The following is a 27,706-nucleotide window of genomic DNA, read 5'->3' on the forward strand; positions in this document are numbered from 1 at the left end:
CCCTGTACCATGTGGTATAATGTACCATATGGTACAATGTACCACATTGTACATTGTACCATATGATACCATTGTAAGATATGGTGCCATTGTCCCATATGGTTCAGAACCATAGAATTTCTCTTCAGATCCACTTCCATCAGTCTTAGAACTTTAAGTTGGGAAGAGGAGAGTCAAAATTTGCCCGGGTAGTGAGAGCTTCCTTGCTGCCAGGCATGGTGAACAAAGCCACTTTGGTGGCATTACCACAATGCCATACGGGCTTCCAGATTTTTTCTATAGTGCGCACACTGACCACCCAGACCCATTCTCTTAGATGTAGGCCTACCAGCCTTCTCGAGCTAAATTTGAAACCGCTAGAATTTTGGCATAGTTCTGTGGTTTGGACCCACAACTCAAAGCCATAGAAGTGCGGCATGGACCCTGAAAGGGTTAATACTTTTGGGTGTCTGGAACAGATTAATTGGATTTACATTATATCTTATGTGGAAAATGGTTTCACAAATCGTCAATTTTGCCATTAGTCACGCTCTCTGGAACGGATTAATTACCAAAAAATGAGGGTCCACTGTATACATGAATACAGTTACATAGATTATTGTACATAACAACATGTGTAGAGAACCTAGGGTAACCAAAAAAAGTCAGAGTGGCTTATTTCCAGCATGGGTAGTTGGGAAGACAGTGTGGGTGTGGGGAAGGCAGCATGGGTAGTGGGGAAGACAGTGTGAGTGGTGGGAAGACGGTATGGGTGGGGAAGGCAGTCTGAGTAGTGGGGAAGACGGTGTGGGTGGTGGGGAAGACAGTGTGGGTGGGGAAGGCAACATGGGTTTATGTAAACAGGTTTTGTAAACAATATAATGATAATGTTTGTGCATTTATTGTGTTGCATACAATGAGTGGATATATATACATTATGCATTATATTGGTCTCACAGGCCACAAAAGTTACTTGAAAAAATAAAATATTAGAAAAGAAAAGAAAAAAATAGTATAAAAGTAAAAATAATATTACCGAGTGAGTGGCAGTCGCCGATGTTGCCATAAGTGGTTCACTTTGTCAACGTCATGCCTCTATATCTTGGTAAGTACTAATTGCAAACAATTTTTTTCTTTTAAAACAATCAGAAAAGTATTCTTAAGATTTTGGTAAGAATTTTTTTTTTTTTTCAAATATTTTTTCGACACTGAGAGCAGGCTTGTGATCAGAGGTCTCAACAGAGAAAGGGTTAAAATACAGTTTTTGTCAATTGGTATATAAAAATTTATTTGTCTTAAGTAATATAAGTGAGGTTGTGATTAATCATATTTATTGTTTCATACAGTGCAAGCATGTAGTTTATGAGAGTTAGAGGTTTTTTTTCTTATAAACACATTGGCCATCTCCCACCAAGGCAGGGTGCCCAGAAAAAGAAAAACTTTCATTATTCACCCCATTACTCTCTTGCCAAAGGCATGCTTACACTACAGTTATAAAACTGCACCATTAGCACCCCTCCTTCAGAGTGCAGGCACTGTACTTCCCATCTCAGGTCTCAAGTCCGGCCTGCCGGTTTCCCTGAATCCCTTCATAAATGTTACCTTGGTCACACTCCAACAGTATGTCAAGTCCTAAAAACCACTTGTCTCCAGTCGCTCCTGTCTAACATGCTCATGCATGCTTGCTGGAAGTCCAAGCCCCTCACACACAAAACCTTCTTTACCCCCTCCCTCCAACCTTTCCTAGGCTGACTCCTACCCCGCCTTCCCTCCACTACAGATTTATACACTCGAAGTCATTCTGTTTCATTCCAGAATCCTTACATGTCTGAATCACCTCAACAACTCCTCCTTAGCCCTCTAGATAATAGTTTTGGTAATCCTGCACCCTCTCCCAATATCCATACTACGAATTCTCTGCATTATATTTACACCACACATTGCCCTCAGACATGACATCTTCACTGCATCCAGCCTTCTCCTTGTTGCAACATTCACCACCCATGCTTCACAACCATATAAGAGCATTGGTATAACTATACTCTCATACATTCCCCTCTTTGCATCTATGGACAAAGTTCTTTGTCTCCTCAGACTCCTAAGTGCACCACTCACCTTTTTCCCCCTCATCAATTTTATGATTCACCTCATCTTTCATAGACCCATCTGTTGACACATCCACTCCTAAATATCTGAATACATTCACCTTCTCCATACTCTCTCTCTCCAATGTGATATCCAATCTATCGCTACCTAGTTTTTTTGTTATCCTCATCACCTTACTCTTTCCTAAATTCACTTTTAATTTTCTTCTTTTACATACCCTACTAAACTCATCCACCAGCCTCTGCAATTTCTCTTCAGAATCTCCCAAAAGCACAGTCTCATCAGCAAAGAGCAACTGTGACAACTCCCACTTTGTGTTAGATTCTTTATCCTTTAACCCCACACCTCTTGCCAACACTCAAGCATTCACCTCTCTTACAACCCCATCTATAAATATATTGAACAACTATGGTGACATCACACATTCTTGTCTAAGGCCTATTTTTACTGGGAAATAATCTCCCTCTTTCCTACGTACTCTAACCTGAGCCTCACTATCCTCGTAAAAACTCTTCACCGTTTTCAGTAACCTACCTCCTATTCCATACATTTGCAACATCTGCCATATTGCCATCCTATCCACCCTGTCATATGCCTTTTTCCAAATCCATAAATGCCACAAAGACCTTTTACCCTTAGGTAAGTACTGTTAACCTATATGTTTCACTGTAAACACTTGGTCTACACCCCCTTTACCTTCCATAAAGCCTCCTTGTTCATCTGCAGTCCTGCTTTCCATCTTACTCTCAATTCTTTCAATAACTCTACCATACACTTTACTGGGTATACTCAACAGACTTGTTTCCCTATAATTTTTGCACTCTCTTTTGTCCCCTTTGCCTTTATACAAAAGAACTATGCATGTTTTCTGCCAATCCCTTGGTACCTTACCCTCTTCCATACATTTATTAAATAAAAGGATATGAAAAAGTATTTTTTACAAACATAACAAAGATTTCATTTTCACATTACAGGTGTGTGCTGGTATGGCATATCTAGAGAAGCAGAAATTTATCCACCGTGATTTAGCAGCGAGAAATTGTCTTGTTGGAGCACAGAATGAAATCAAAGTTGGAGATTTTGGTCTTGCTCGGTAAGAAATATACATAACTTATACAGTACTAAAACAGTAATTTGTATGAATTTAGAGAAATATTTATCTAATGCCAAAACATACTTTTGAATTAAGAGTTTCATGTAGGTGAATGATGTTAAAATAAAGTTAAAGACATTTTAAAGAACAATGTAGTGTAATAACTAACATCTAAAATATAAAACAGAACACATTATGATATATAGAAAGAAGTTATTTGAAAGGGTTGTTTTACACATGAATTAATAATAGAACCAAGTAAAACTTGTTTTTCCTTTTGGGCCACCTTGCCTCGGTGGGATATGGCCGGTTTGTTGAAAGAAGAACCAAGCAAAGTTTACAGGACCTTGAAGTGGGTGACACATTTTTTTCCTATTCTTCTTCCAAACTTTCACTTTTATTTCATTTATAGTACAAGGCCTCATCCAGTTGACTTTAAATTTTCAACACTGGTGTAACTTGGCCAAGATTCTAGGAATGGTGAGCATGTGCAGGTACATTATGACCAGAGTTGTAGAACCTATTCCCAGCATCCTGGAATGACTCTGATAATTTCTTAAACTCTCTGCAGTGTAGCTTCAAATTCTCTAAATTTAAAGATGGCAAAGAGTGAAATTCAAATGCTTGAGTGTATATTTTATGTATAAAATAGTGTGAAACTTTGATTCCCATTAAATTACAGAGGACATATGCATAAAAAAATGAGTCCCAGACCTTTCCACAGTAGTTATGTCCCAAGAGCAGGCCACAAAAGACTCACACATGACATAGTGCTGACACCTTATGTTAAAACATGAGGTGCAGAAACAAAGTCCTCTATGACATAATTATTTGACATACTGTTGGAGTGTGAAGAAGGTAACATTTATGAAGGGATTCAGGATTCACAGAAACCCGTTAGCCAGATGTGAGTTCTGGAAGTGGGAAACTTAGTGCCTGCACTCTGCAATATAGTTAGAAAACAAAATTCCACACAATTGACATAAGCTGCAGCAAATAAGACAATGTGCAATGTTTAGAAATACTGTCATAAAAATGAAATTATGTAATAAAATGTTTGCACCTGAGACTTTTATTAATGAAGATAGCTGTATAGCCCTTGTGGCTTAGCGCTTCTTTTTGATTATAATAATAATAATAATTAATGAAGATAAAACAGCTGCTTACATCCTTCCCCCCTCTGATGACAAAATGCTGTCTGTTTCTATGTCAGCATGAATGGGGTTGCTAAATCATAGCTATACTCACCGCTCGTTATGCAAGCAGTGAGTGTTAGTCAGTACCAGGCATTCCCTGCCCCTCTGCTCATTGTTAGAGTTACACCTATTGTACATTATTATAAAAAAAGTAAAGGGATAAAGTAATATGAGTTATTACAACAGATGACCTGGGCATTATCATAGTTGTCAGATAGTGACAGGTATTAAATATTATAATAACAGAACTAGCAGTAAACATTAATGGTTAAAGACTAAATAAGTAAACACCTTATGATGTAAATTGCTTTTACTGAGATCAGTAAGAGGGAGTTGATTGTACATTTATACATGCAAAATATAATTTGTTAATGGTCTGTCTTCTATAAATGGATAAGAAATAATATTGTTAATGAAACTATAATTAATTTGTTTGTGTTCATGTTGATGAATTCTTGCAGATATGTTGTGGATGATGAATACACAGGTTCTGGTGGTGCCAAGTTTCCCATCAAATGGGCAGCTCCTGAAGTACTCAACTTCATGAGATTTTCCTCAAAATCGGATGTGTGGGCATTTGGTGTGCTGATGTGGGAGGTGTTCACATGTGGGAAGATGCCATATGGCAGGATGAAGAATGCAGAGGTGGTGGAAATGGTACAGAATGGACGAGTGCTCGAGCAACCAAGATTTTGCCCAGATTATGTGTTCAGTGTAAGTTTCTCTTTAAATATATTTTCTGAGCAAAACAGTATTATAACAAGAGGTCATAATAATAGAAATTGGAAGTCTTTCTTATTCTTAAATTTTTGGAATGAAGAGGGTTAAAAATTTCCCAAAACATTCTCTATAACATGGAAGATTAAATAAAATTACAAGTTATAAGGATAACAAAAAGATTAGGTGATGAAAGATTGGATATCAGATTGGTGGAAGAGAGTATGGAGGAGGTGAATATATTCAGATATTTGGGAGTGGACGTGTCAGCGGATGGGTCTATGAAAGATGAGGTGAATCATAGAATTGATGAGGGGAAAAGGATGAGCGGTGCACTTAGGAGTCTGTGGAGACAAAGAACTTTGTCCTTGGAAGCAAAGAGGGGAATATATGAGAGTATAGTTTTACCAACGCTCCTGTATGGGTGTGAAGCATGGGTGATGAATGTTGCAGCGAGGAGAAGGCTGGAGGCAGTGGAGATGTCATGTCTGAGGGCAATGTGTGGTGTGAATATAATGCAGAGAATTCGTAGTTTGGAAGTTAGGAGGAGGTGCGGGATTGCCAAAACTGTTGTCCAGAGGGCTGAGGAAGGGTTGTTGAGGTGGTTCGGACATGTAGAGAGAATGGAGCGAAACAGAATGACTTCAAGAGTATATCAGTCTGTAGTGGAAGGAAGGCGGGGTAGGGGTCGGCCTAGGAAAGGTTGGAGGGAGGGGGTAAAGGAGGTTTCATGTGCGAGGGGCTTGGACTTCCAGCAGGCATGCGTGAGCGTGTTTGATAGGAGTGAATGGAGACAAATGGTTTTTAATATTTGACGTGCTGTTGGAGTGTGAGCAAAGTAACATTTATGAAGAGATTCAGGGAAACCGGCAGGCCAGACTTGAGTCCTGGAGATGGGAAGTACAGTGCCTGCACTCTGAAGGAGGGGTGTTAATGTTGCAGTTTAAAAACTGTAGTGTAAAGCACCCTTCTGGCAAGACAGTGATGGAGTGAATGATGGTGCAAGTTTTTCTTTTTCGGGCCACCCTGCCTTGGTGGGAATCGGCCAGTGTGTTAATAATAATAATAATACAAGTTTTCTTGAAACATTTAATAAAATAAATTTTTTTTTTTTTTTAATTTATATTAGAAATTTGTTGCAAACCAAAAATTTCTCCATTTTTGCTATCATTCATAATTTACATTGTATTTTCTGAGAGTTACAAATAAAAATTTAAATTTCCTTATGTGGTACAGAAATGATGTACTTTACATATTATAAAACATGGTAGGCACAAGTGAAAGCCAATGGTATGCAGTGCATTTAATAATACAGTGGAACCTTGACTTATGAGTGTCCCAACATATGAGCTTTTTGAGATATGAGCTGTCGATTGGTCGATTTTTTTCTCTGAGTTACGAGCCAACATTTGAGTTACGAGTCAGCTCCCCCCTACTTCCCCCTCAACCCAAAACCTGGACACCTCTCTTGTTTATCTATGATTTCATGCTTTAATTCCATGGAAATCATTCTCTTTTTCTTATCAGCACTGTCATTTACACTTACTTTCTTAGGACCCATGGTTAGAAAAGCGAAATTTGGCCAAATGACCGTAAAAATGTAAGCAAAGCAGGAGAGAATGCTCCCACAGCTGGGTAAACAGTACACTGAGTTGGCTTCATTCTGAAGCTCTCGTTGTTTTAATAATGTATTATTATTATTAATTTAGGGAACTGAAGCTCTATCGTTATTATAATTATTTATATTTTATTGTTATTATTATTATTATTATTATTAATTCAGAGAATTTGAGCACATATCCAATTCCCTAGATCAAGAGCCCCTCACTGGTGTCAAGGTTCCTTGACTCTGGTGAGGGTCTCTTGATCTAGGGAATTGGATATGTGCTCTAGTTCCCTAAATTAATAATAATAATAATAATAACAATAATAATAATAATAATAATAATAATAATAATAATAATAATAATAATAATAATAATAATAATTATTATAATAATGATAGAGCTTCAGTTCCCTAAATTATTATCAATAATAATAATAATTATTATTATTATAATTACAATAATGATAGAGCTTCAGTTCACTAAATTAATAATAACAATAATAATGTACATAATACATACATAATAATAATTCAGAATGCTGCCGGTAGTTGGCAGTACACGTTTACATCACTGTTGAAGCAGTTCTCGCCTGCTTTGCTTACAATTTTTACAGTCATTTGGCCAAATTTCGCTTTTCTAACCATGGGTCCTAAGAAAATAAGTGCAAGGGACAGTGCTGAGAAGAAAAAGACAATGATTTCCATGGAATTAATGCATGAAATCATAGATAAACATAAGCAAGGTGCACAAGTTGTGGATTTAGACAGACAATACCAGCGCAGTACATCTACTATATGTACGATACTAAAGCAGCAGGAGTCGATGAAGGCGGACCTCTGTCCATGAAAAGATGGAGAAGCTGCTGCTGATGTGTTTGGGAGAGAAGCAGCTCGCAGGAGATACCATATCAGTTATGTTCAGTGATTAAAACAAATTGTATCAGCTATGTTCAGTGTGTAAGTACATATACAGTATTCAGTGTTTTCCTTAGAATACTAGTGATCTACTGCAGTTAGCCTCAAAAATACTCCGTTTTCTCTTACAATAAGAGCATGGGAAGATACTCTCAGTATATACACACAGGAAATGGCGGACACTTCCGCCGCTGCCTCTGCCACCATATTATGGCCTATTTTGTTCATTCTAGAGTGTATATCATGTTTCTGTGTTAATTATATTATTTTTTATGTCATATTAGATGAATTGTGATAGATAAATAAGCTGTACAGTTGATAATAGCATCATATTCAAGTATTTTTTCTCATCTCTCCAGAGTGCAGGAATGAATTAATGGCTTTTCGATTAATTTAAATGAGGAAAATTAATTTGATATATGAGTAAACTGAGTTACGAGCTAGCTCTTGGAATGGATTAAACTCACAAGTCAAGGTTCCACTGTATCTTTATTTACTACAAGTACATGTACATGTATGGGAACAATGGGCTAGTAACCCCTTTTCCTTGTATAGCTTACTAAAAAGAAAAAGAAGAAAACTGTCAAAGTGGGATGTCTGAATGTGTGTGGATGTAGTGCGAATGATAAGAAAGAGATTATTGTGGATGTTACGAATGAGAAGAAGCTGGATGTCCTGGCTTTAAGTGAAACAAAGCTGAAGGGGGAAGGAGAGTTTCAGTGGGGAGAAATAAATGGGATTAGGTCAGGGGTTTCAAATAGAGTTAGAACTAAAGAAGGAGTAGCAATAATGTTGAAGGATAAGTTATGGCAGGAAAAGAGGGAATATAAATGTGTAAATGCAAGGATTATGTGGTGTAAAATAAGGGTTGGATGTGGAATTTGGGTTATAGTATGTGTTTATGCACCCGGAGAAGAGAGAAGTGTGAGGAGAGAGAGAGAGATTTTGGGAAATGTTGAGTGAGTGCATGGGGAGTTTTGAACCAAGTGAGAGAGTACTTGTGGTTGGGGATCTCAATACTAAAGTGGGTACAAATGTTGTGGAGGGAGTAGTAGGTAAATTTGGGGTGCCAGGGGTAAATGAAAATGGGGAGCCTTTAATTGAGCAATATGTAGAAAGAGGTTTGATAATAAGTAATACATATTTTATGAAAAAGAGGATAAATAAGTGTACAATGCATGATATTGCACATAATGAAAGTAGTTTGTTAGATTATGTATTGGTGGATAAAAGGTTGATGGGTAGGCTTCAGGATGTACATGTTTACAGAGGGGCAATGGATATATCGGATCATTATTTAGTTGTAGCTACAGTTAGAGTAAGAGGTAGATGGGACATAAAGAAAATACAACAGCAAGTAAGAGAGAGGTGAAAGTGTATGAACTAAGGGAGGAGGAAGTTAGGGTGTGATATAAGCAACTATTGGCACAAAGGTGGGCTAATGCAAGTACAGTGGACCCTCGTTTTTCGTAATTAATCTGTTCCAGAGAGCGTGAGTATTATCAAAATTGACGATTTGTGAATCCATTTTCCCCATAAGAAATAATGTAAATCCAATTAATTCGTTCCAGACACCCAAAAGTATCAACAATTTATTTTACCTTAAAGATAGATTTACATGCACAAAAGAATGAACATTCAACATGACAGTTACCTTTATTGAAGGCTGTTGTTGATGAATGGAAGACAGGGAGGAGGAGAGAGGGAAGAGAGGTTATTGTTTGGAAGGGGAATTCCCCTCCATAAGGACTCTGTCACTTCAGGAGTCACTTCCCTAGCTTAAATATAGATTTACATGCAGAAAAGAATGCCAAATAAATGTAAAGCACTAATAAAATGTATAAATGAACATTTAACATCACACTTACCTTTTATTGAAGACTTTTATTGGTGTATGGCAGATGGGGCAGAGAGAGGGGAGGTGAGTTTATTGTTGGAGAATATGACACTAATATCAACTCTACGGCTTATTTATCTATCATAAATCAACTTATATGACATAATAAACAATATTAACCCTTAAATGGTCTGAACGTATATATACGTTTTTTCAACATCTGAAAGTATGTAAAAAAATGTAATCTTCTTTTTTGTTTTACATTTGAAAACGTATAAAAAAAACTTTTATCTACTTTTTTTTGTTATATTTGAAAATATGTAAAAAAAAAGTAGATCTACTTTTGTAGCACTACGAATTTGAACGTCGATTTGTTTGGACTGTTTAAGGGTTAATAATACTGAAACATGGAATATACTCTAGAATGAATAAAATAAGTCATGTATGTCATGAGAGGTGTTGTATTGTTGTTGGGTGTATATGGGCCACTGAGAGTAAGCCGTCCTTAATGGTGGTGAAGCAGCAGCTGAGGCGGTGGTGTTTTCTGTAGCCCTATATAACTCCAGCAACATTGGAGGAGTTGGTAGAATCACTGAATCAGGCACCCTCTACTACCATCACAACCACTGCCACCCTCTACCACTATCACTACCACCTTCTACCACTATCACAACTGCTACCACCATCACTACTACCTTCTACCACCATCATTACTACCATCTACCACTATCACAACCACTACCACCCTCTACCACTGTCACTACCACCCTCTACTACTATCACAACTGTTAGCACCCTCTACCACCATCACTACCACCCTCTACCACTATCACAACTGCTAGCACCCTCTACCACCATCACTACCACCCTCTACCACTATCACAACTCCTAGCACCCTCTGCCACCATCACTACCACCCTCTACCACTATCACAACTGCTACCACTCTACCCCCACCACCTTCATATTTGTCCACAAACTTTTTCTTAAATTATATGTGTTTCTCACATTCTTTACCATAGGGCTGGAATTAGAAGCTTTCTTTGGAGCCATGGTAACTTATTTAGCAGTTGCAAGCACCAAAACAAATGGAATATTATGAAATGTATCGTATAAACTCGTGGGATCATCCTCACTCACTGATAAACAATGGCACACTGGCTGGAAATGGAGTGTGAGGTGGCTCGAGGCTGTGTGTACATGTCCCAGACAAACGACTATTTGCGAGTCAAATGACGATCCGCGAGTCAGTGTTTTGATGAGAATAATGTTACGATTTTCAAAAATTACGACTTTCGAGCCTTATGATTATCGAGGGTCCACTGTACAGTGGTACCTCAGGATATGAACAGCTCAAAACTCGAACAATTAAGTAAGTGTATTTATGTAAGTGTATTTTTTTGGGGACTGAAACGGATTAATCTAATTTACATTATTCCTTATGGGAACAAATTCGTTTGGTATCGGCACACGAACAGCCTTCTGGAATTAAATAAATTTGTATCCCAAGGTATCACTGTATGAGTAGTGGGGGTTGGGGTTGAAGAGGGTTGGGTTAGTTTTAAAAATGCAGTACAGTGGAACCTCTACTTGTGAGCGCATCCACGTGCGAGTTTTTCCAAATACAAGCAGTCGATGGGTCGATTTTTTGTTTCCACACGCGAGCAAAATTTCCATAAGCGAGCAGACCTCAAGGCAGGTTCCTTGACACTGGTGAGGGGCTCTTGCTCTTGATCTAGGGAATTGTATCTCATTTGTTTGTTAGACTATCTTATTGAAACTTGAACAATGTATGATGGAAAGATGCTTCTTAACGTACACCAAAAATGAAAGAAATCTAAGCATAAATAATGGAGTTCACTTCGATGAAAAGTACCTTGAAATTGAGCTCAACACAGGAGAGATGTTCAATTGTTTTGGCTATGTTCAAGAGTAAATAAATGATGTCACTGTCCATTCCAATATGCAGTCGTGAATGGGTTGACATTATTTATACAATTATAAACAAATACAGTGGACCCCCGGTTAATGATATTTTTTCATTCCAGAAGTATGTTCAGGTGCCAGTACTGACCGAATTTGTTCCCATAAGGAATATTGTGAAGTATATTAGTCCATTTCAGACCCCCAAACATACACGTACAAACGCACTTACATAAATACACTTACATAATTGGTCGCATTGGGAGGTGATCGTTAAGCGGGGGTCCACTGTATATAAATAAACAAATAAATTGCAATATGGCTTAACAGTAAATCTTATATTTTTTGTGTGAATAAAAATTATAAATTATTTAAATGGTAATAATAATAATAATAATAATAATATGTATAATAATATGTACAGTGGACCCCCAGTTTACGATCACCTCCCAATGCGACCAATTATGTAAGTGTATTTATGTAAGTGCGTTTGTATATGTATGTTTGGGTGTCTGAAATGGACTAATCTAATTCACAGTATTCCTTATTGGAACAAATTCGGTCAGTACTGGCACCTGAACATACTTCTGGAATGAAATAATAACCTAAACCGGGGGTCCACTGTTTTTTTTATTTTTATTATCACACCGGCCGATTCCCACCAAGGCAGGGTGGCCCGAAAAAGAAAAACTTTCACCATCATTCACTCCATCACTGTCTTGCCAGAAGGGTGCTTTACACTACAGTTTTTAAACTGCAACATTAACACCCCTCCTTCAGAGTGCAGGCACTGTACTTCCCATCTCCAGGACTCAAGTCCGGCCTGCCGGTTTCCCTGAATCCCTTCATAAATGTTACTTTGCTCACACTCCAACAGCACGTCAAGTATTAAAAACCATTTGTCTCCATTCACTCCTATCAAACACGCTCACGCATGCCTGCTGGAAGTCCAAGCCCCTCGCACACAAAACCTCCTTTACCCCCTCCCTCCAACCCTTCCTAGGCCGACCCCTACCCCGCCTTCCTTCCACTACAGACTGATACACTCTTGAAGTCATTCTGTTTCGCTCCATTCTCTCTACATGTCCGAACCACCTCAACAACCCTTCCTCAGCCCTCTGGACAACAGTTTTGGTAATCCCGCACCTCCTCCTAACTTCCAAACTACGAATTCTCTGCATTATATTCACACCACACATTGCCCTCAGACATGACATCTCCACTGCCTCCAGCCTTCTCCTCGCTGCAACATTCATCACCCACGCTTCACACCCATATAAGAGCGTTGGTAAAACTATACTCTCATACATTCCCCTCTTTGCCTCCAAGGACAAAGTTCTTTGTCTCCACAGACTCCTAAGTGGACCACTCACTCTTTTTCCCTCATCAATTCTATGATTCACCTCATCTTTCATAGACCCATCCGCTGACACGTCCACTCCCAAATATCTGAATACATTCACCTCCTCCATACTCTCTCCCTCCAATCTGATATTCAATCTTTCATCACCTAATCTTTTTGTTATCCTCATAACCTTACTCTTTCCTGTATTCACCTTTAATTTTCTTCTTTTGCACACCCTACCAAATTCATCCACCAATCTCTGCAACTTCTCTTCAGAATCTCCCAAGAGCACAGTGTCATCAGCAAAGAGCAGCTGTGACAACTCCCACTTTGTGTGTGATTCTTTATCTTTTAACTCCACGCCTCTTGCCAAGACCCTCGCATTTACTTCTCTTACAACCCCATCTATAAATATATTAAACAACCATGGTGACATCACACATCCTTGTCTAAGGCCTACTTTTACTGGGAAAAAATTTCCTTCTTTCCTACATACTCTAACTTGAGCCTCACTATCCTCGTAAAAACTCTTCACTGCTTTCAGTAACCTACCTCCTACACCATACACTTGCAACATCTGCCACATTGCCCCCCTATCCACCCTGTCATATGCCTTTTCCAAATCCATAAATGCCACAAAGACCTCTTTAGCCTTATCTAAATACTGTTCACTTATATGTTTCACTGTAAACACCTGGTCCACACACCCCCTACCTTTCCTAAAGCCTCCTTGTTCATCTGCTATCCTATTCTCCGTCTTACTCTTAATTCTTTCAATTATAACTCTACCATACACTTTACCAGGTACACTCAACAGACTTATCCCCCTATAATTTTTGCACTCTCTTTTATCCCCTTTGCCTTTATACAAAGGAACTATGCATGCTCTCTGCCAATCCCTAGGTACCTTACCCTCTTCCATACATTTATTAAATAATTGCACCAACCACTCCAAAACTATATCCCCACCTGCTTTTAACATTTCTATCTTTATCCCATCAATCCCGGCTGCCTTACCCCCTTTCATTTTGCCTACTGCCTCACGAACTTCCCCCACACTCACAACTGGCTCTTCCTCACTCCTACAAGATGTTATTCCTCCTTGCCCTATACACGAAATCACAGCTTCCCTATCTTCATCAACATTTAACAATTCCTCAAAATATTCCTTCCATCTTCCCAATACCTCTAACTCTCCATTTAATAACTCTCCTCTCCTATTTTTAACTGACAAATCCATTTGTTCTCTAGGCTTTCTTAACTTGTTAATCTCACTCCAAAACTTTTTCTTATTTTCAACAAAATTTGTTGATAACATCTCACCCACTCTCTCATTTGCTCTCTTTTTACATTGCTTCACCACTCTCTTAACTTCTCTCTTTTTCTCCATATACTCTTCCCTCCTTGCATCACTTCTACTTTGTAAAAACTTCTCATATGCTAACTTTTTCTCCCTTACTACTCTCTTTACATCATCATTCCACCAATCGCTCCTGTGTGTATAACAATAATAGTAAGTATATTAATATAATACAATAAGATTTATAATACATATAATAATAATACATATATAATAATAATGAACTACATAATAATAATTATAATAATAGACAGCTTCAAAAGGCCATCACTAGATGGCAGTGTTTACCACAACATAGAGGGAGTGGTTGTGGCTGCCTCCACCTGTTACATAATGGCATATTTTATTCATTGTAGAGTATATATCAGGTTTCTATATTATTTATATTGTTTATTATGTCATATTAGATGAACTGTGATAGATAAATAAGACGTATAGATGATATTAGCGAAATTATTCAAGAAGTATTTTGTCTGGTCTCCAGACAATCTCATCCACCACCGACACCGCCCATACCACTACTTGAATTACATATTTTATTCATTTTAGAGTATATATATCAAGTTTCTATGTTATTTATATTGTTTATTATGTCATATTAGATGAAGTGAGATAGATAAATAAGCAGTAGAGTTGATATTAGCGAAATTATTTAAGCACAGAATTAATTGCATTTCAATTAATTTAAATGAGGAAAATTGACTCTGCAAACACGCAAATCCAGTTGCGAGCAAGGTCATGGAACGGATTAAACTCACAAGTAGAGGTTCCACTGTATTAGAATGTGGGGCAGAAGTTTGTGGCTATAGGAGGGTAGGTGCAGGAGGAAAGAGGAGTGATTGGTGGAATGATGAACTAAAGGGTGTGATAAAAGAGAAAAAGGCAGCTTATGAGAGGTTTTTACAAAGCAGACATATTGTAAGAAGAGCAGAGTATATGGAGAGTAAAAGAAAGGTGAAGAGAGTGGTGAAAGAGTGCAAAAGGAGAGCAGATGAAAGAGTGAGAGAGGCACTGTCAAGAAATTTTTCTGAAAATAAGAAAAAAATTTGGAGTGAGATAAACAAGTTAAGAAAGCCTATGGGACGAATGGATTTGACAGTTAAAAACAGAGTAGGGGAGTTAGTAGATGGGGAGCTGGAGGTATTGGGTAGATGGTGGGAATATTTTAAGGAACTTTTAATGTCGATGAAGAAAGGGAGGCGGTAATTTCATGCACTGGCCAGGGAGGTATAACATCTTTTAGGAGTGAAGAAGAGCAGGATGTGAGTGTGGGGGAGGGGCATGAGGCATTACGTAGAATGAAAGAGGGTAAAGCAGCTGGAACTGAAGGGATCATGACAGAAATGTTAAAAGCAGGGGGGGATATTGTGTTGGAGTAGTTGGTATTTTGTTTAATAAATGTATGAGAGGGGAAGGTACCTAGGGATTGGCAGAAAGCGTGTATAGTTCCTTTATATAAAGGGAAGGGGCACAAAACAGAGTGTAAAAATTATAAGGAAAGAAGTTTACTGAGTATACCAGGTAAAGTATTGGTAGTAGGTTGGTAGACAGTAACCACCCAGGGGGGGGTACTACCGTCCTGCCAAGTGTGTGTGAAACGAAAGCCTGTAATTGTTTTACATGATGGTAGGATTGCTGGTTTCTTTTGTCTGTCTCATAAATATGCAATATTACAGGTACATCTTGCTACTTCTACTTACACTTAGGTCACACTACACATACATGTACAAGCATATATATACACACCCCTCTGGGTTTTCTTCTATTTTCTTACTAGTTCTTGTTCTTGTTTATTTCCTCTTACCTCCTTGGGGAAGTGGAACAGAATTCTTGCTCCATAAGGCATGCGTGTTGTAAGAGGCGACTAAAATGGCGGGAGCAAGGGGCTAGTAACCCCTTCTCCTGTATAAATTACTAAATTTAAAAAGAGAAACTTTTGTTTTTCTTTTTGGGCCACTCTGCCTTGGTGGGATATGGCCGGTTTGTTGAAAGAAAGAAGACGACCAGGTAAATGTATGGAAGGGTTATTATTGAAAGAATTAGAGGTAAGACAGAGAGTAGGATTGCAGACGATCAAGGAGGCTTCAGAGTGGGTAAGGGATGTGTAGATCAAGTGTTTACATTGAAGCATATATGTGAACAGTATTTAGATAAAGATAGGGAAGTTTTCATTGCATTTATGAATTTAGAAAAGGCATATGATAGAGTGGATAAGGGAGCAATGTGGCAGATGTTGCAAGTGTATGGAATAGGTAGTAAGTTACTAAATGCTGTAAAGAGTTTTTATGAGGATAGTGAGGTTCAGGTTAGGGTAAGTAGGGGCGAGGGAGTTTACTTCCCAGTAAAAGTAGGTCTTAGACAGGGATGTGTAATGTCACCATGGTTGTTTAAGAATGTAGTGTTAGAGTGTTCATCAGAAGTTTGTGGTTACAGGAAAGTGGGTGCTGGAGGGAAGAAGAGCGATTAGTGGAATGATGATGTAAAGAGTAGTAAAGGAGAAAAAGTTAGCATATAAGAGGTTTTTACAAAGTAGAAGTGATGCAAGGAGGGAAGAGTATATGGAGAGAAAAAGAGAGGTTAAGAGAGTAGTGAAGCAATCTAAAAAGAGAGCAAATGAGAGAGTGGGTGAGATGTTATCAACAAATTTTGTTGAAAATAAGAAAAAGTTTTGGAGTGAGATTAATAAGTTGAGGAAGCCTAGGGAACAAATGGATTTGACAGTAAAAAATAGGAGAGGAGAGTTATTAAATGGAGAGTTATAGGTATTGGGAAGATGGAGGGAATATTTTGAGGAATTGTTAACCCTTTCAGGGTCGACAGGCCCTCTCCGAGACTTGTTCTCAGGGTTGCCCAAATTAAAAAAAAAAAAAAAAAAATTTGTCTTATGAAAAGATAGAGAATCTTTTCCCGATCATAATGACACCAAAAGTATGAAATTTGATGGAAAACTTACGGAATTATGCTCTTGCGAAGTTAGCGGTCTCGACGATGTTTACACATCGGTGATTTTGCCCACTTTGAGCCCTATTTTCGGCCAATTCCAGTGTACTAGTTAACAAAAATCATAACTATTTCGCTATAACTCCATTTTTTCTATCGAATGAGTACAAGAAACCACCGATTCACCAATTTCAACTATCCAATACAGTGGTCAGAATTTAGCAATTTTGCCAATTTCACACAAATTTCAAAAGATGCCAATTTCCAAATAGAGTCCAGAATAAACAAGAAAGACATTCCTGGCACTAAAATAACATTTCCTCTGTTCATTAGTCACGTCCCCATGCCTGTCTTACATTCTTTTGCTTTCACTTTGAATTTTTATTCTCCCAAAAAGTAGATTTACCGTTATGCAGACTAAAGCATTAGTGTAGAAATGGTATAAATATTATCAGCGCACTTGTGAAAGAATATTAGACTCACCAGTTGACGTGTATTGGACGCTTAGCATGATTTGTTTACTTTTGATCTTTGGTAAAAATCGAACATTTCTGATACTTTGAGCTCAATTTCAAGGTACTTTTCATTGTAAAACCAGTCAAGATCATCTCAATTTCTGTAATATCTCTTCCATTCTATAAAATGAGACCAGGAAAACTAGAATACAACAATAAATACCATACAAAAATACAGTGCAAAGTCACTGTTTTAATTCAAAAACACGGTCAAAGTTTTTTTTTCTCATTACGCACTGTGTGCTGCAGGATTTTTTTTATACTGTGCACACTGACCACATAGACCCATTCTTTCATATGTAGGCCTACCAGCTTTCTCTCACTAGATTTGAGGGCGCCAGAATTTAGGCGTACTAGTACGTCAAAAGCCCTGGTGCATAAGCAGTACTAGTACGGCCGAAACCCTGAAAGGGTTAAATGTTGATGAAGATAGAGAAGCTGTGATTTCGTGTATAGGGCAAGGAGGAATAACGTTTTGTAGAAGTGAGGAAGAGCCAGTTGTGAGTGTGGGGGAAGTTCATGAAGCAGTGGGCAGAATGAAAGGGGGTAAGGCAGCCGGGATTGATGAGATCAAGATAGAAATGTTAAAAGCAGGTGGAGATATAGTTTTGGAGTGGTTGGTGCTATTATTTAATAAATGTATGGAAGAGGGTAAGGTACCTAGGGATTGGCAGAGAGCATGCATAGTTCCTTTGTATAAAGGCAAAGGGGATAAAGAGAGCACAAAAATTATAGGGAATAAGTCTGTTGAGTATACCTGGTAAAGTGTTTGGTAGAATTATTATTGAAAGAATTAAGAGTAAGATGGAGAGTAGGATAGCAGATGAACAAGGAGGCTTTAGGAAAGGTAGGGGGTGTGTAGACCAAGTGTTTACAGTGAAGGATATAGGGCTTTAGGAAAGGTAGGGGGTGTGTAGACCAAGTGTTTACAGTGAAGGATATAGGTGAACAGTATTTAGATAAGGGTAAAAAGGTTTTTGTGGCATTTATGGATTTTGAAAAGGCATATGACAGGGTGGATAGTGGGGCAATGTAGCAGATGTTGCAGATGTTTGGAACAGGTGGTAGGTTATTGATAAAGGTGAAAAGTTTTTATGAGGATAGTGAGGCTCAGGTTAGAGTATGTAGGAGAGAGGGAGATTATTTCCCAGTAAAAGTAGGCCTTAGACATGGATGTGTGATGTCACCATGGTTATTCAATACATTTATAGATGGGGTTGTAAGAGAAGTGAATGCGAGGGTCTTGGCAAGAGGTGTGGAGTTAAAAGATAAAGAGTCATACATAGAGTGGAAGTTGTCACAGTTGCTCTTTGCTGATGACACTGTGCTTTTGGGAGATTCTGAAGAGAAGTTGCATAGGTTGGTGGATGAATTTGGTGGGGTATGTAAAAGAAGGAAATTCAGAGTGAATATAGGAAAAGAGTAAGGTGATGAGGATAAAAAGATTAGGTGACGAAAGATTGAATATCAGATAAGAGGGAGAGAGTATGGAGGAGGTGAATGTATTCAGATATTTAGGAGTGGACGTGTCAGCAGATGGGTCTATGAAGGATGAGGTGAATCATAGAATTGATGAGGGGAAAAGGGTGAGTGGTGCAATTAGGAGTCTGGAGACAAAGAACTTTGTCCATGAAAGCAAAGAGGGGAATGTATGAGAGTATAGTTGTACCAACACTCTTGTATAGGTGTGAAGCAAGGGTGATGAATGCTGCAATGAGGAGGAGGCTGGAGGCAGTGGAGATGTCATGTCTGAGGGCAATATGTGGTGTGAATATAATGCTGAGAATTCATAGTTTGGAAATTAGGAGAAGGTGTGGGACTACTAAAACTATTATCCAGAGGGTTTAGGAGGGGTTGTTGAGGTGGTTCAGACATGTAGAGAGAATGGAACAAAACAGAATGACTTCGAGAGTGTATAAATCTGTAGTGGAGGGAAGGCGGGGTAGGGGTTGGCCTAGGAAGGGTTGGAGGGAGGGGGTAAAGGAAGTTTTGTGTATGAGGGGCTTGGACTTCCAGCAAGCATATGTGAGCGTATTTGATATGAGCGAATGGAGACAAATGGTTTTTAATACTTGATGTGCTGTTGGAGTGTGAGCAAAGTAACATTTATGAAGGGATTCAGGAAAACCAGCAGGCCAGACTTGAGTCCTGGAGATGGGAAGTACAGTGTCTGCACTCTGAAGAAGGGGTGTTAATGTTGCAGTTTTATGACTGTAGTGCAAAGCACCCCTCTGGCAAGACAGTGATGGAGTGAATGATGATGAAAATTTTTCTTTTTCGGGCCACCCTGCCTTGGTGGGAATCGGCCAGTGTGTTAAAAAAAACAAAGTAGTATTTCATAACATATTGTTCCACATTAGTTAGAATATATTTTTCTCCTTTCAACGAACCGGCCATATCCCACCGAGGCAGGGTGGCCCAGAAAAAAAAAATGAAATTTCCTCTTTTTAATTAAAATTAATAATTTATACAAGAAAAGGGGTTACTAGTCCCTTGCCCAAAGCATTTTAGTCACCTCTTATGACACGCATGGCTTAAGGAGGAAGAATTCTGTTCCACTTCGCCATGGAGATAAGAGGAAATAAACAAGAACAAGAACTAGTAAGAAAATAGAAGAAAACCCAGAGGGGTGTGTATATATATGCTTGTACATGTATGTTTAGTGTGATCTAAGTGTCAGTAGAAGTAGCAAGACGTCCCTGAAATCTTGCATGTTTATGAGACAGAAAAAAGACACCAGCAATCCTACCATCATGTAAAACAATTACAGGCTTCCATTTTACACTCACTTGGCAGGACAGTAGTACCTCCCTGGGTGGTTGCTGTCTACCACCCTACTACCTACATCTGAGCATGCTTCTTCTTTTTTCAACAAACTGGCCGTATCCCACCGAGGCAGGGTGGCCCAAAAAGAAAAACAAAAGTTTCTCTTCTTATATTTATTAATGTATACAGAAGAAGGGGTTACTGGCCCCTTGCTCCCAGCATTTTAGTCGCCTCTTATGACACGCATGGCTTATGAAGGAAGAATTCTGTTCCATTTCCCCATGGAGATAAGAGGAAATAAACAAGAACAAGAACTAGTAAGAAAATAGAAGAAAACCCAGAGGGGTGTGTATATATAGTGGAACCTCCACTTGCGAGGGCATCCATGTGGGAGTTTTTCCAAATAAGAGCAGTCAATCAGTCGATTTTTTGCTTCCATATGCGAGTGAAATTTCCATAAGCAAGCAGGGCTCAAAGGAGGTTCCTTGATGCTGGTGAGGGGCTCTTGCTCCTGATCTAGGGAATTGGATCTAATTTGTTTGTTGGGCTATCTTATTGAAACTGGGGCAATGTATGATGGAAAGATGCTTCTTAATGTACACCAAAAATGAAAGAAATTGAACCATAAATAATGGAGTTCACTTCTCAGCAATTAGGTGCCCCTTAGCGGTATTTTTGTTTGGTTTTCATGGTTGTATTCTCGTTTTTTGGGTCTCACTTGATAGAATGAAAGATATATTACAGAAATAGATATGATTTTGAATGGTTTCATGATGAGAATTACCTTGAAAATGAGCTCAAAGTAGCAGAAATGTTCTATTTTTACTGATGTTCAAGAGTCAACAAATGAAGTCACCTCCATTCCACTATGCAGTCATGAATGGATTGACATTATTTATACAAATATTACAATAATGCAGTAGTCTGCATAACAATAAATCTTCTATTTTTTGTGTGAATAAAAATTCCAAATTATTTATATTGTAATAATAATAATAATAATAATAATAATAATAATAATAATAATACATATACAGTGGACCCCCGCATAGCGAACTTAATCCGTGCAAGAGGGCTGGCTGTTATGCGAAATGTTCGCTATGCGAATGAATTTTCCCCATAAGAAATAATGGAAATAAAATTAATCCGTGCAAGACACCCAAAAGTATGAAAAAAAAATTTTTTTACCACAAAAAAATGTTAATTTTAGTACACACAAACTGAAAAAGGCATGCACAATTACATGACACTTACTTTTATTGAAGATCTGGTGATGATTGATGGGATGGGAGGAGGGGAGAGAGAGTGTTAGTGTTTAGAAGGGGAATCCCCTTCCATTAGGACTTGAGGTAGCAAGTCCTTTTCTGGGGTTACTTCCCTTCTTCTTTTAATGCCACTAGGACCAGCTTCAGAGTCACTGGACTTCTTTCGCACAACATATCTGTCCATAGTGGCCTGTACCTCTCGTTCCTTTATGATTTGTCTAAAGTGGTTCACAACAGTGTCATTGTAACAGTCACCAGCACGGCTTGCAATAGCTGTGTGAGGGTGATTTTCATCAAAAAAGGTTTGCACTTCAAGCCATTTTGCACACATTTCCTTAATCTTTGAAGTAGGCAATTCCTTCAATTTCTCTCTCCCCTCCTTTGAACCAGTTTCCCCAGGTCTGGCCTCTTGCTCTTGAAGTTGATCTATCAGCTCATCAGTGGTTAGTTCTTCATTGTCCTCCTCCACCAACTCTTCCACATCCTCCCCACTAACCTCCAACCCCAAGGACTTCCCCAATTCCACAATTGATTCCTCAACTGGTATACTACTCCTCTCAGGGTTAGCCTCAAACCCTTCAAAATCCCTTTTGTCTACACATTCTGGCCAGTTTCTTCCAAGCAGAGTTCAAGGTTCTCTTAGTCACTCCCTCCCAAGCCTTACCTATAAGGTTTACACAATTGAGGATATTAAAGTGATCCTTCCAAAACTCTTTTAGAGTCAATCGAGTGTCTGTGGTCACTTCAAAGCACTTTTGAAACAGAGCTTTTGTGTACAGTTTCTTGAAGTTGGAAATGACCTGCTGGTCCATGGGCTGCAGGAGAGGAGTGGTATTAGGAGGCAAAAACTTCACCTTAATGAAGCTCATGTCCCCATAAAGTCGCTCTGCCACGTCTGTAGGATGACCAGGGGCATTGTCTAACACCAGGAGGCACTTAAGGTCTAATTTCTTTTCAGTTAGGTAATCTTTCACATTGGGGGCAAATGCATGGTGTAACCAGTTATAGAAAAATTCCCTAGTGACCCATGCCTTACTGTTTGCCCTCCACAGCACACACAAATTATCCTTGAGGACATTCTTTTGCCTGAACGCTCTGGGAGTTTCAGAGTGATACACTAATAAAGGCTTAACTTTGCAATCACCACTAGCATTGGCACACATCAACAAAGTAAGCCTGTCTTTCATAGGCTTATGTCCTGGGAGTGCCTTTTCCTCCTGAGTAATGTAGGTCCTGCTTGGCATTTTCTTCCAGAACAGGCCTGTTTCATCACAATTAAACACTTGTTCAGGTTCCAGTCCTTCAGTTTCTATGTACTCCTTGAATTCATGCACATATTTTTCAGCCGCTTTGTGGTCCGAACTGGCAGCCTCACCATGCCGTATCACACTATGGATGCCACTACGCTTCTTAAATCTCTCAAACCAACCTTTGCTGGCCTTAAATTCACTCACATCATCACTAGTTGCAGGCATTTTTTTAATTAAATCGTCATGCAACTTCCTAGCCTTTTCACATATGATCGCTTGAGAGACACTATCTCCTGCTAGCTGTTTTTCATTTATCCACACCAATAAGAGTCTCTCAACATCTTCCATCACTTGCGATCTTTGTTTCGAAAACACAGTTAAACCTTTGGCAACAACAGCTTCCTTGATTGCCGTTTTCTTGCCCACAATAGAAGAGATGGTTGATTTTGGTTTCTTGTACAACCTGACCAGGTCGGTGATACGTACTCCACTTTCATACTTATCAATGATCTCTTTCTTCATTTCAATGGGTATTCTTACCCTTTGAGGTGTACGGTTGGCACTAGAAGCTTTCTTGGGGCCCATGGTCACTTATTTTCCAGAAACAGCACCGAAAACACTGTAATAATACGAAATATTCCGAGTGTATGCTTGAATGTTACCGCGGAGGCTGGCTGGTAAACAATGGCACGGGCGGCACATGTGAGGCTGGCTGAGGGCGCACATTGGATGCGTCTCGGACGAAGGCCGCTGAGCGGGTTTTTGTCCACTATGCGGGGCAAAATTTTAGCGAACAAAGCGTCCGCTATGCGGATTGTCCGCTATGCGGATTGTCCGCTATGCGGATTGTCCGCTATGCAAGGCGTCCGCTATGCGGGGGTCCACTGTAATAATAATGTACTATATAATAATAATTATAATAATAGACAGCTTCAAAAGGCTGTCACTAGACGGCGGTGTTTACCATAACAATGCTGTAGCAGTTATGGCCACCTCCACTTGTTACATATAATGACATATTTTATTCATTCTAGAGTATATATCAGGTTTCTATGTTACGTATTTATTTTGTTTATTATGTCATATTAGATGAATTGTGATAGATAAATACAGTGGAACCTCAAAAATCGAACGTATCACATATCGAACATTTCGAAAATAGGACCATTTTTTCGGACAAACTGTGTCCCTATTATCGAACGTGCCCCTATTTTTGGACTGCCGGGTACGGGACCTGTCTGCCACCTGCTCTGTTCGCGTCCCCACGCAGGCGCCGTGAGCAGTCTAGCTTTGTTTATGCTTGAGTGAACACTAACCTGCGCTCTCATTCACGCATTTTACGATTATTTCGTTGTGTTTAGTGCTTGTGGGACTGTAAAATAAGCTGCCATGGGCCCAAAGAAACTTGGTAGTGGTATCCCTGTGGTAAAGAAAGTGAGAAACACCATAGATGTGAAGAAGGATATAATACAGAAGTATGAGAGTGGTGTGAGACTTGTTGAGCTTGCCAGGATGTATGGGAAAAACAAGTCGACCATCGGTTCTATCCTGTCAAATAAAGAACAAATCAAGGAAGCTGATGTTGCGAAAGGTGTTAATATAGGGAGTGGATGAGGTGCCTTCTTCAAAGATTAAGGAGATTTGTGCCAAGTGGAATGATGTCCAAATGTTTGTGCAGAAGTATCACCCTGAGCAAGCTGAAACAAGCCATCTTTGCAACAAGTTCAGTGACAGAACCATGTCCCATTTTAGGGAAATCTGTGTCATCACGTTTACTCACATCTTCAAGCAGAGTATAGCACTTTGTCTGGATTTCTTGGGTTATCCTAGGTAATTTACACTATGTATACTTGTATTTATGTGTACCTGTGAGACAGAGATAGGCAGACAGAAAGAGAGACAGATTGAAAGATATAGAATGAGGGAGAAAGATAATTAGATAGAATGGAGGAGGGGAAGCAGCATCCGACCCCATTGTTTTGACAGGGGTAGGGGTAGTGAGTAATGAGACAATATGTCACTTTGACAGCTGCCGACTTCTGACTCAAAACAATTATAAGCCACACACTCGCACACAAGGAGGAGGAGGAGAAGGAGGAGAAGGAGGAGGAGGAGGAGGAGAAGGAGGAGAAGGAGGAGAAGGAGGAGGAGGAGAAGGAGGAGAAGGAGGAGGAGGAGAAGGAGGAGGAGAAGGAGGAGAAGGAGGAGGAGAAGAAGAAGGAGGAGAAGAAGAAGGAGGAGAAGAAGAAGGAGGAGAAGAAGAAGGAGGAGAAGAAGAAGGAGGAGAAGAAGAAGGAGGAGAAGAAGGAGGAGGAGAAGAAGGAGGAGGAGAAGAAGGAGGAGGAGAAGAAGGAGGAGAAGAAGAAGGAGGAGAAGAAGAAGGAGGAGAAGAAGAAGGAGGAGAAGAAGAAGGAGGAGAAGAAGAAGGAGGAGAAGAAGAAGGAGGAGAAGAAGAAGGAGGAGAAGAAGAAGGAGGAGAAGAAGAAGGAGGAGAAGAAGAAGGAGGAGAAGAAGAAGGAGGAGAAGAAGAAGGAGGAGAAGAAGAAGGAGGAGAAGAAGAAGGAGGAGAAGAAGGAGGAGAAGAAGAAGGAGGAGGAGAAGAAGGAGGAGGAGAAGAAGGAGGAGGAGAAGAAGGAGGAGGAGAAGAAGGAGGAGGAGAAGAAGAAGGAGGAGAAGAAGAAGGAGGAGAAGAAGAAGGAGGAGAAGAAGAAGGAGGAGAAGAAGAAGGAGGAGAAGAAGAAGGAGGAGAAGAAGAAGGAGGAGAAGAAGAAGGAGGAGAAGAAGAAGGAGGAGAAGAAGAAGGAGGAGAAGAAGAAGAAGGAGGAGAAGAAGGAGGAGGAGAAGAAGGAGGAGGAGAAGAAGGAGGAGGAGAAGAAGGAGGAGGAGAAGAAGGAGGAGGAGAAGAAGGAGGAGGAGAAGAAGAAGGAGGAGAAGAAGAAGGAGGAGAAGAAGAAGGAGGAGAAGAAGGAGGAGGAGGAGAAGAAGAAGGAGGAGAAGAAGAAGGAGGAGAAGAAGAAGGAGGAGAAGAAGAAGAAGAAGAAGAAGAAGGAGGAGGAGAAGAAGGAGGAGGAGAAGAAGAAGGAGGAGAAGAAGAAGGAGGAGAAGAAGAAGGAGGAGAAGAAGAAGGAGGAGAAGAAGAAGGAGGAGAAGAAGAAGGAGGAGAAGAAGAAGGAGGAGAAGAAGAAGGAGGAGAAGAAGAAGGAGGAGAAGAAGAAGGAGGAGAAGAAGGAGGAGGAGGAGAAGAAGAAGGAGGAGAAGAAGAAGGAGGAGAAGAAGAAGGAGGAGAAGAAGAAGAAGAAGAAGAAGAAGGAGGAGGAGAAGAAGAAGGAGGAGGAGAAGAAGAAGGAGGAGGAGAAGAAGAAGAAGGAGGAGAAGAAGAAGAAGGAGGAGAAGAAGAAGAAGGAGGAGAAGAAGAAGAAGAAGGAGGAGAAGAAGAAGAAGGAGGAGAAGAAGAAGAAGGAGGAGAAGAAGAAGAAGGAGGAGAAGAAGAAGGAGGAGAAGAAGAAGAAGGAGGAGAAGAAGAAGAAGGAGGAGAAGAAGAAGAAGGAGGAGAAGAAGAAGAAGGAGGAGAAGAAGAAGAAGGAGGAGAAGAAGAAGAAAGAGGAGAAGAAGAAGAAGGAGGAGAAGAAGAAGAAGGAGGAGAAGAAGAAGAAGGAGGAGAAGAAGAAGGAGGAGGAGAAGAAGAAGGAGGAGGAGAAGAAGAAGAAGGAGGAGAAGAAGAAGAAGGAGGAGAAGAAGAAGGAGGAGGAGAAGAAGAAGTTAAAGAGGTGCCAGAAACAGAGGACTCTGGACAGTTATTTTGTGAGACAGGGGTCCAGTGACTCTCAAGCTGGTCCTAGTGGCATAAAAGACAGAGAAGGGAGGTAACCCCAGAGAGGGCTTTACCTGAAGTCCTCATGGACGGGGATTCTCCTTCCAAACACTAACCCCAACTCCCTCTCTCCTCCTCCCTATCTTCCAGATGCCATCACCAATCTTCAATAAAGGTAAGTAAAAATGTTATTTTATATGTATTACTATACATAATTAAAAACTATAGTATTTGTTGTATGTAAAACTGTAATTAATCTCTATAAAATGTATTTTTTCTGTGAATATTTTTGGGTTTCTGGAACGGGTTAATTGTATTTCAGTTATTTCTTATGGGAAATATTGCTTCGAATTTCAGACTTTTTGAATTTAGAACTAGCTCCTGGAACGGATTAAGTTCGATTTTTGAGGTTCCACTGTAAGCTGTAGAGTTGATATTAGGGAAATGATTGAAGTATTTTATGGTGCCTGGAATTCCACTGGAACAAATTAATTCCATTGCAGTTAACATAAATGAGGAAAATTGACTCTGCGAATGAGCTAATCCAGATGCGAGCAAGGTCACGGAATGGATTAAACTCGTTAGTAGAGGTTCCACTGTATATGCTTGTACATGCAAGTGCAGTGTGACCTAAGTGTAAGTAGAAGTAGCAAGATGTACCTGAAATCTTGCACGTTTATGAGACAGAAAAAAGACACCAGCAATCCTACCATCATATAAAACAATTACAAGCTTCCATTGTACACTCGCTTGGCAGGACAGTAGTGTACCTCCCTGGGCGGCTGCTGTCTACCAACCTATATCTCAGCAGGCTTATCCCCTTATAATTTTTACATTCTCTTTTGTCTCCTTTTTTTCCTTATAAAAGGGGCCTATTCACTCTGTCAGTCCTTATGTACCTTTATTTCTTTCATGCATATATTGAACAAACACAGGAACTGTTCCAACACTATACCCCCACCTGCTTTTAACATCTCTGTCTTAACCCTATCTATACCATTTGCTGTACCCCTTTTCATTCTACCCACTGGCTCACACTTTCCACATTCACCCCAGGCTCCTCCTTCCTGTTTGATGTTATTC

The 27,706-nt window shown here is 39.5% G+C and overlaps 1 protein-coding gene across 7 annotated transcripts in view; it reads left to right on the forward strand.

Annotated features, from left to right (window-relative positions):
* Nucleotides 1-27,706, forward strand: part of Btk (tyrosine-protein kinase Btk29A) — a 728,553-nt gene that overhangs the window by 695,759 nt on the left and 5,088 nt on the right. For all 7 annotated transcript variants that reach the window (XM_070084310.1, XM_070084315.1, XM_053773706.2 and 4 more), the window contains 2 exons: nt 3,060-3,178; nt 4,836-5,088. In XM_070084310.1, coding sequence (XP_069940411.1) covers nt 3,060-3,178; nt 4,836-5,088 — 372 coding nt within the window. The remainder of the gene's footprint in view (nt 1-3,059; nt 3,179-4,835; nt 5,089-27,706) is intronic.

Source organism: Cherax quadricarinatus, chromosome 12 (assembly GCF_038502225.1).
Source record: "Cherax quadricarinatus isolate ZL_2023a chromosome 12, ASM3850222v1, whole genome shotgun sequence".
In the NCBI taxonomy this organism is placed as follows: Eukaryota; Metazoa; Arthropoda; class Malacostraca; order Decapoda; family Parastacidae; genus Cherax; species Cherax quadricarinatus.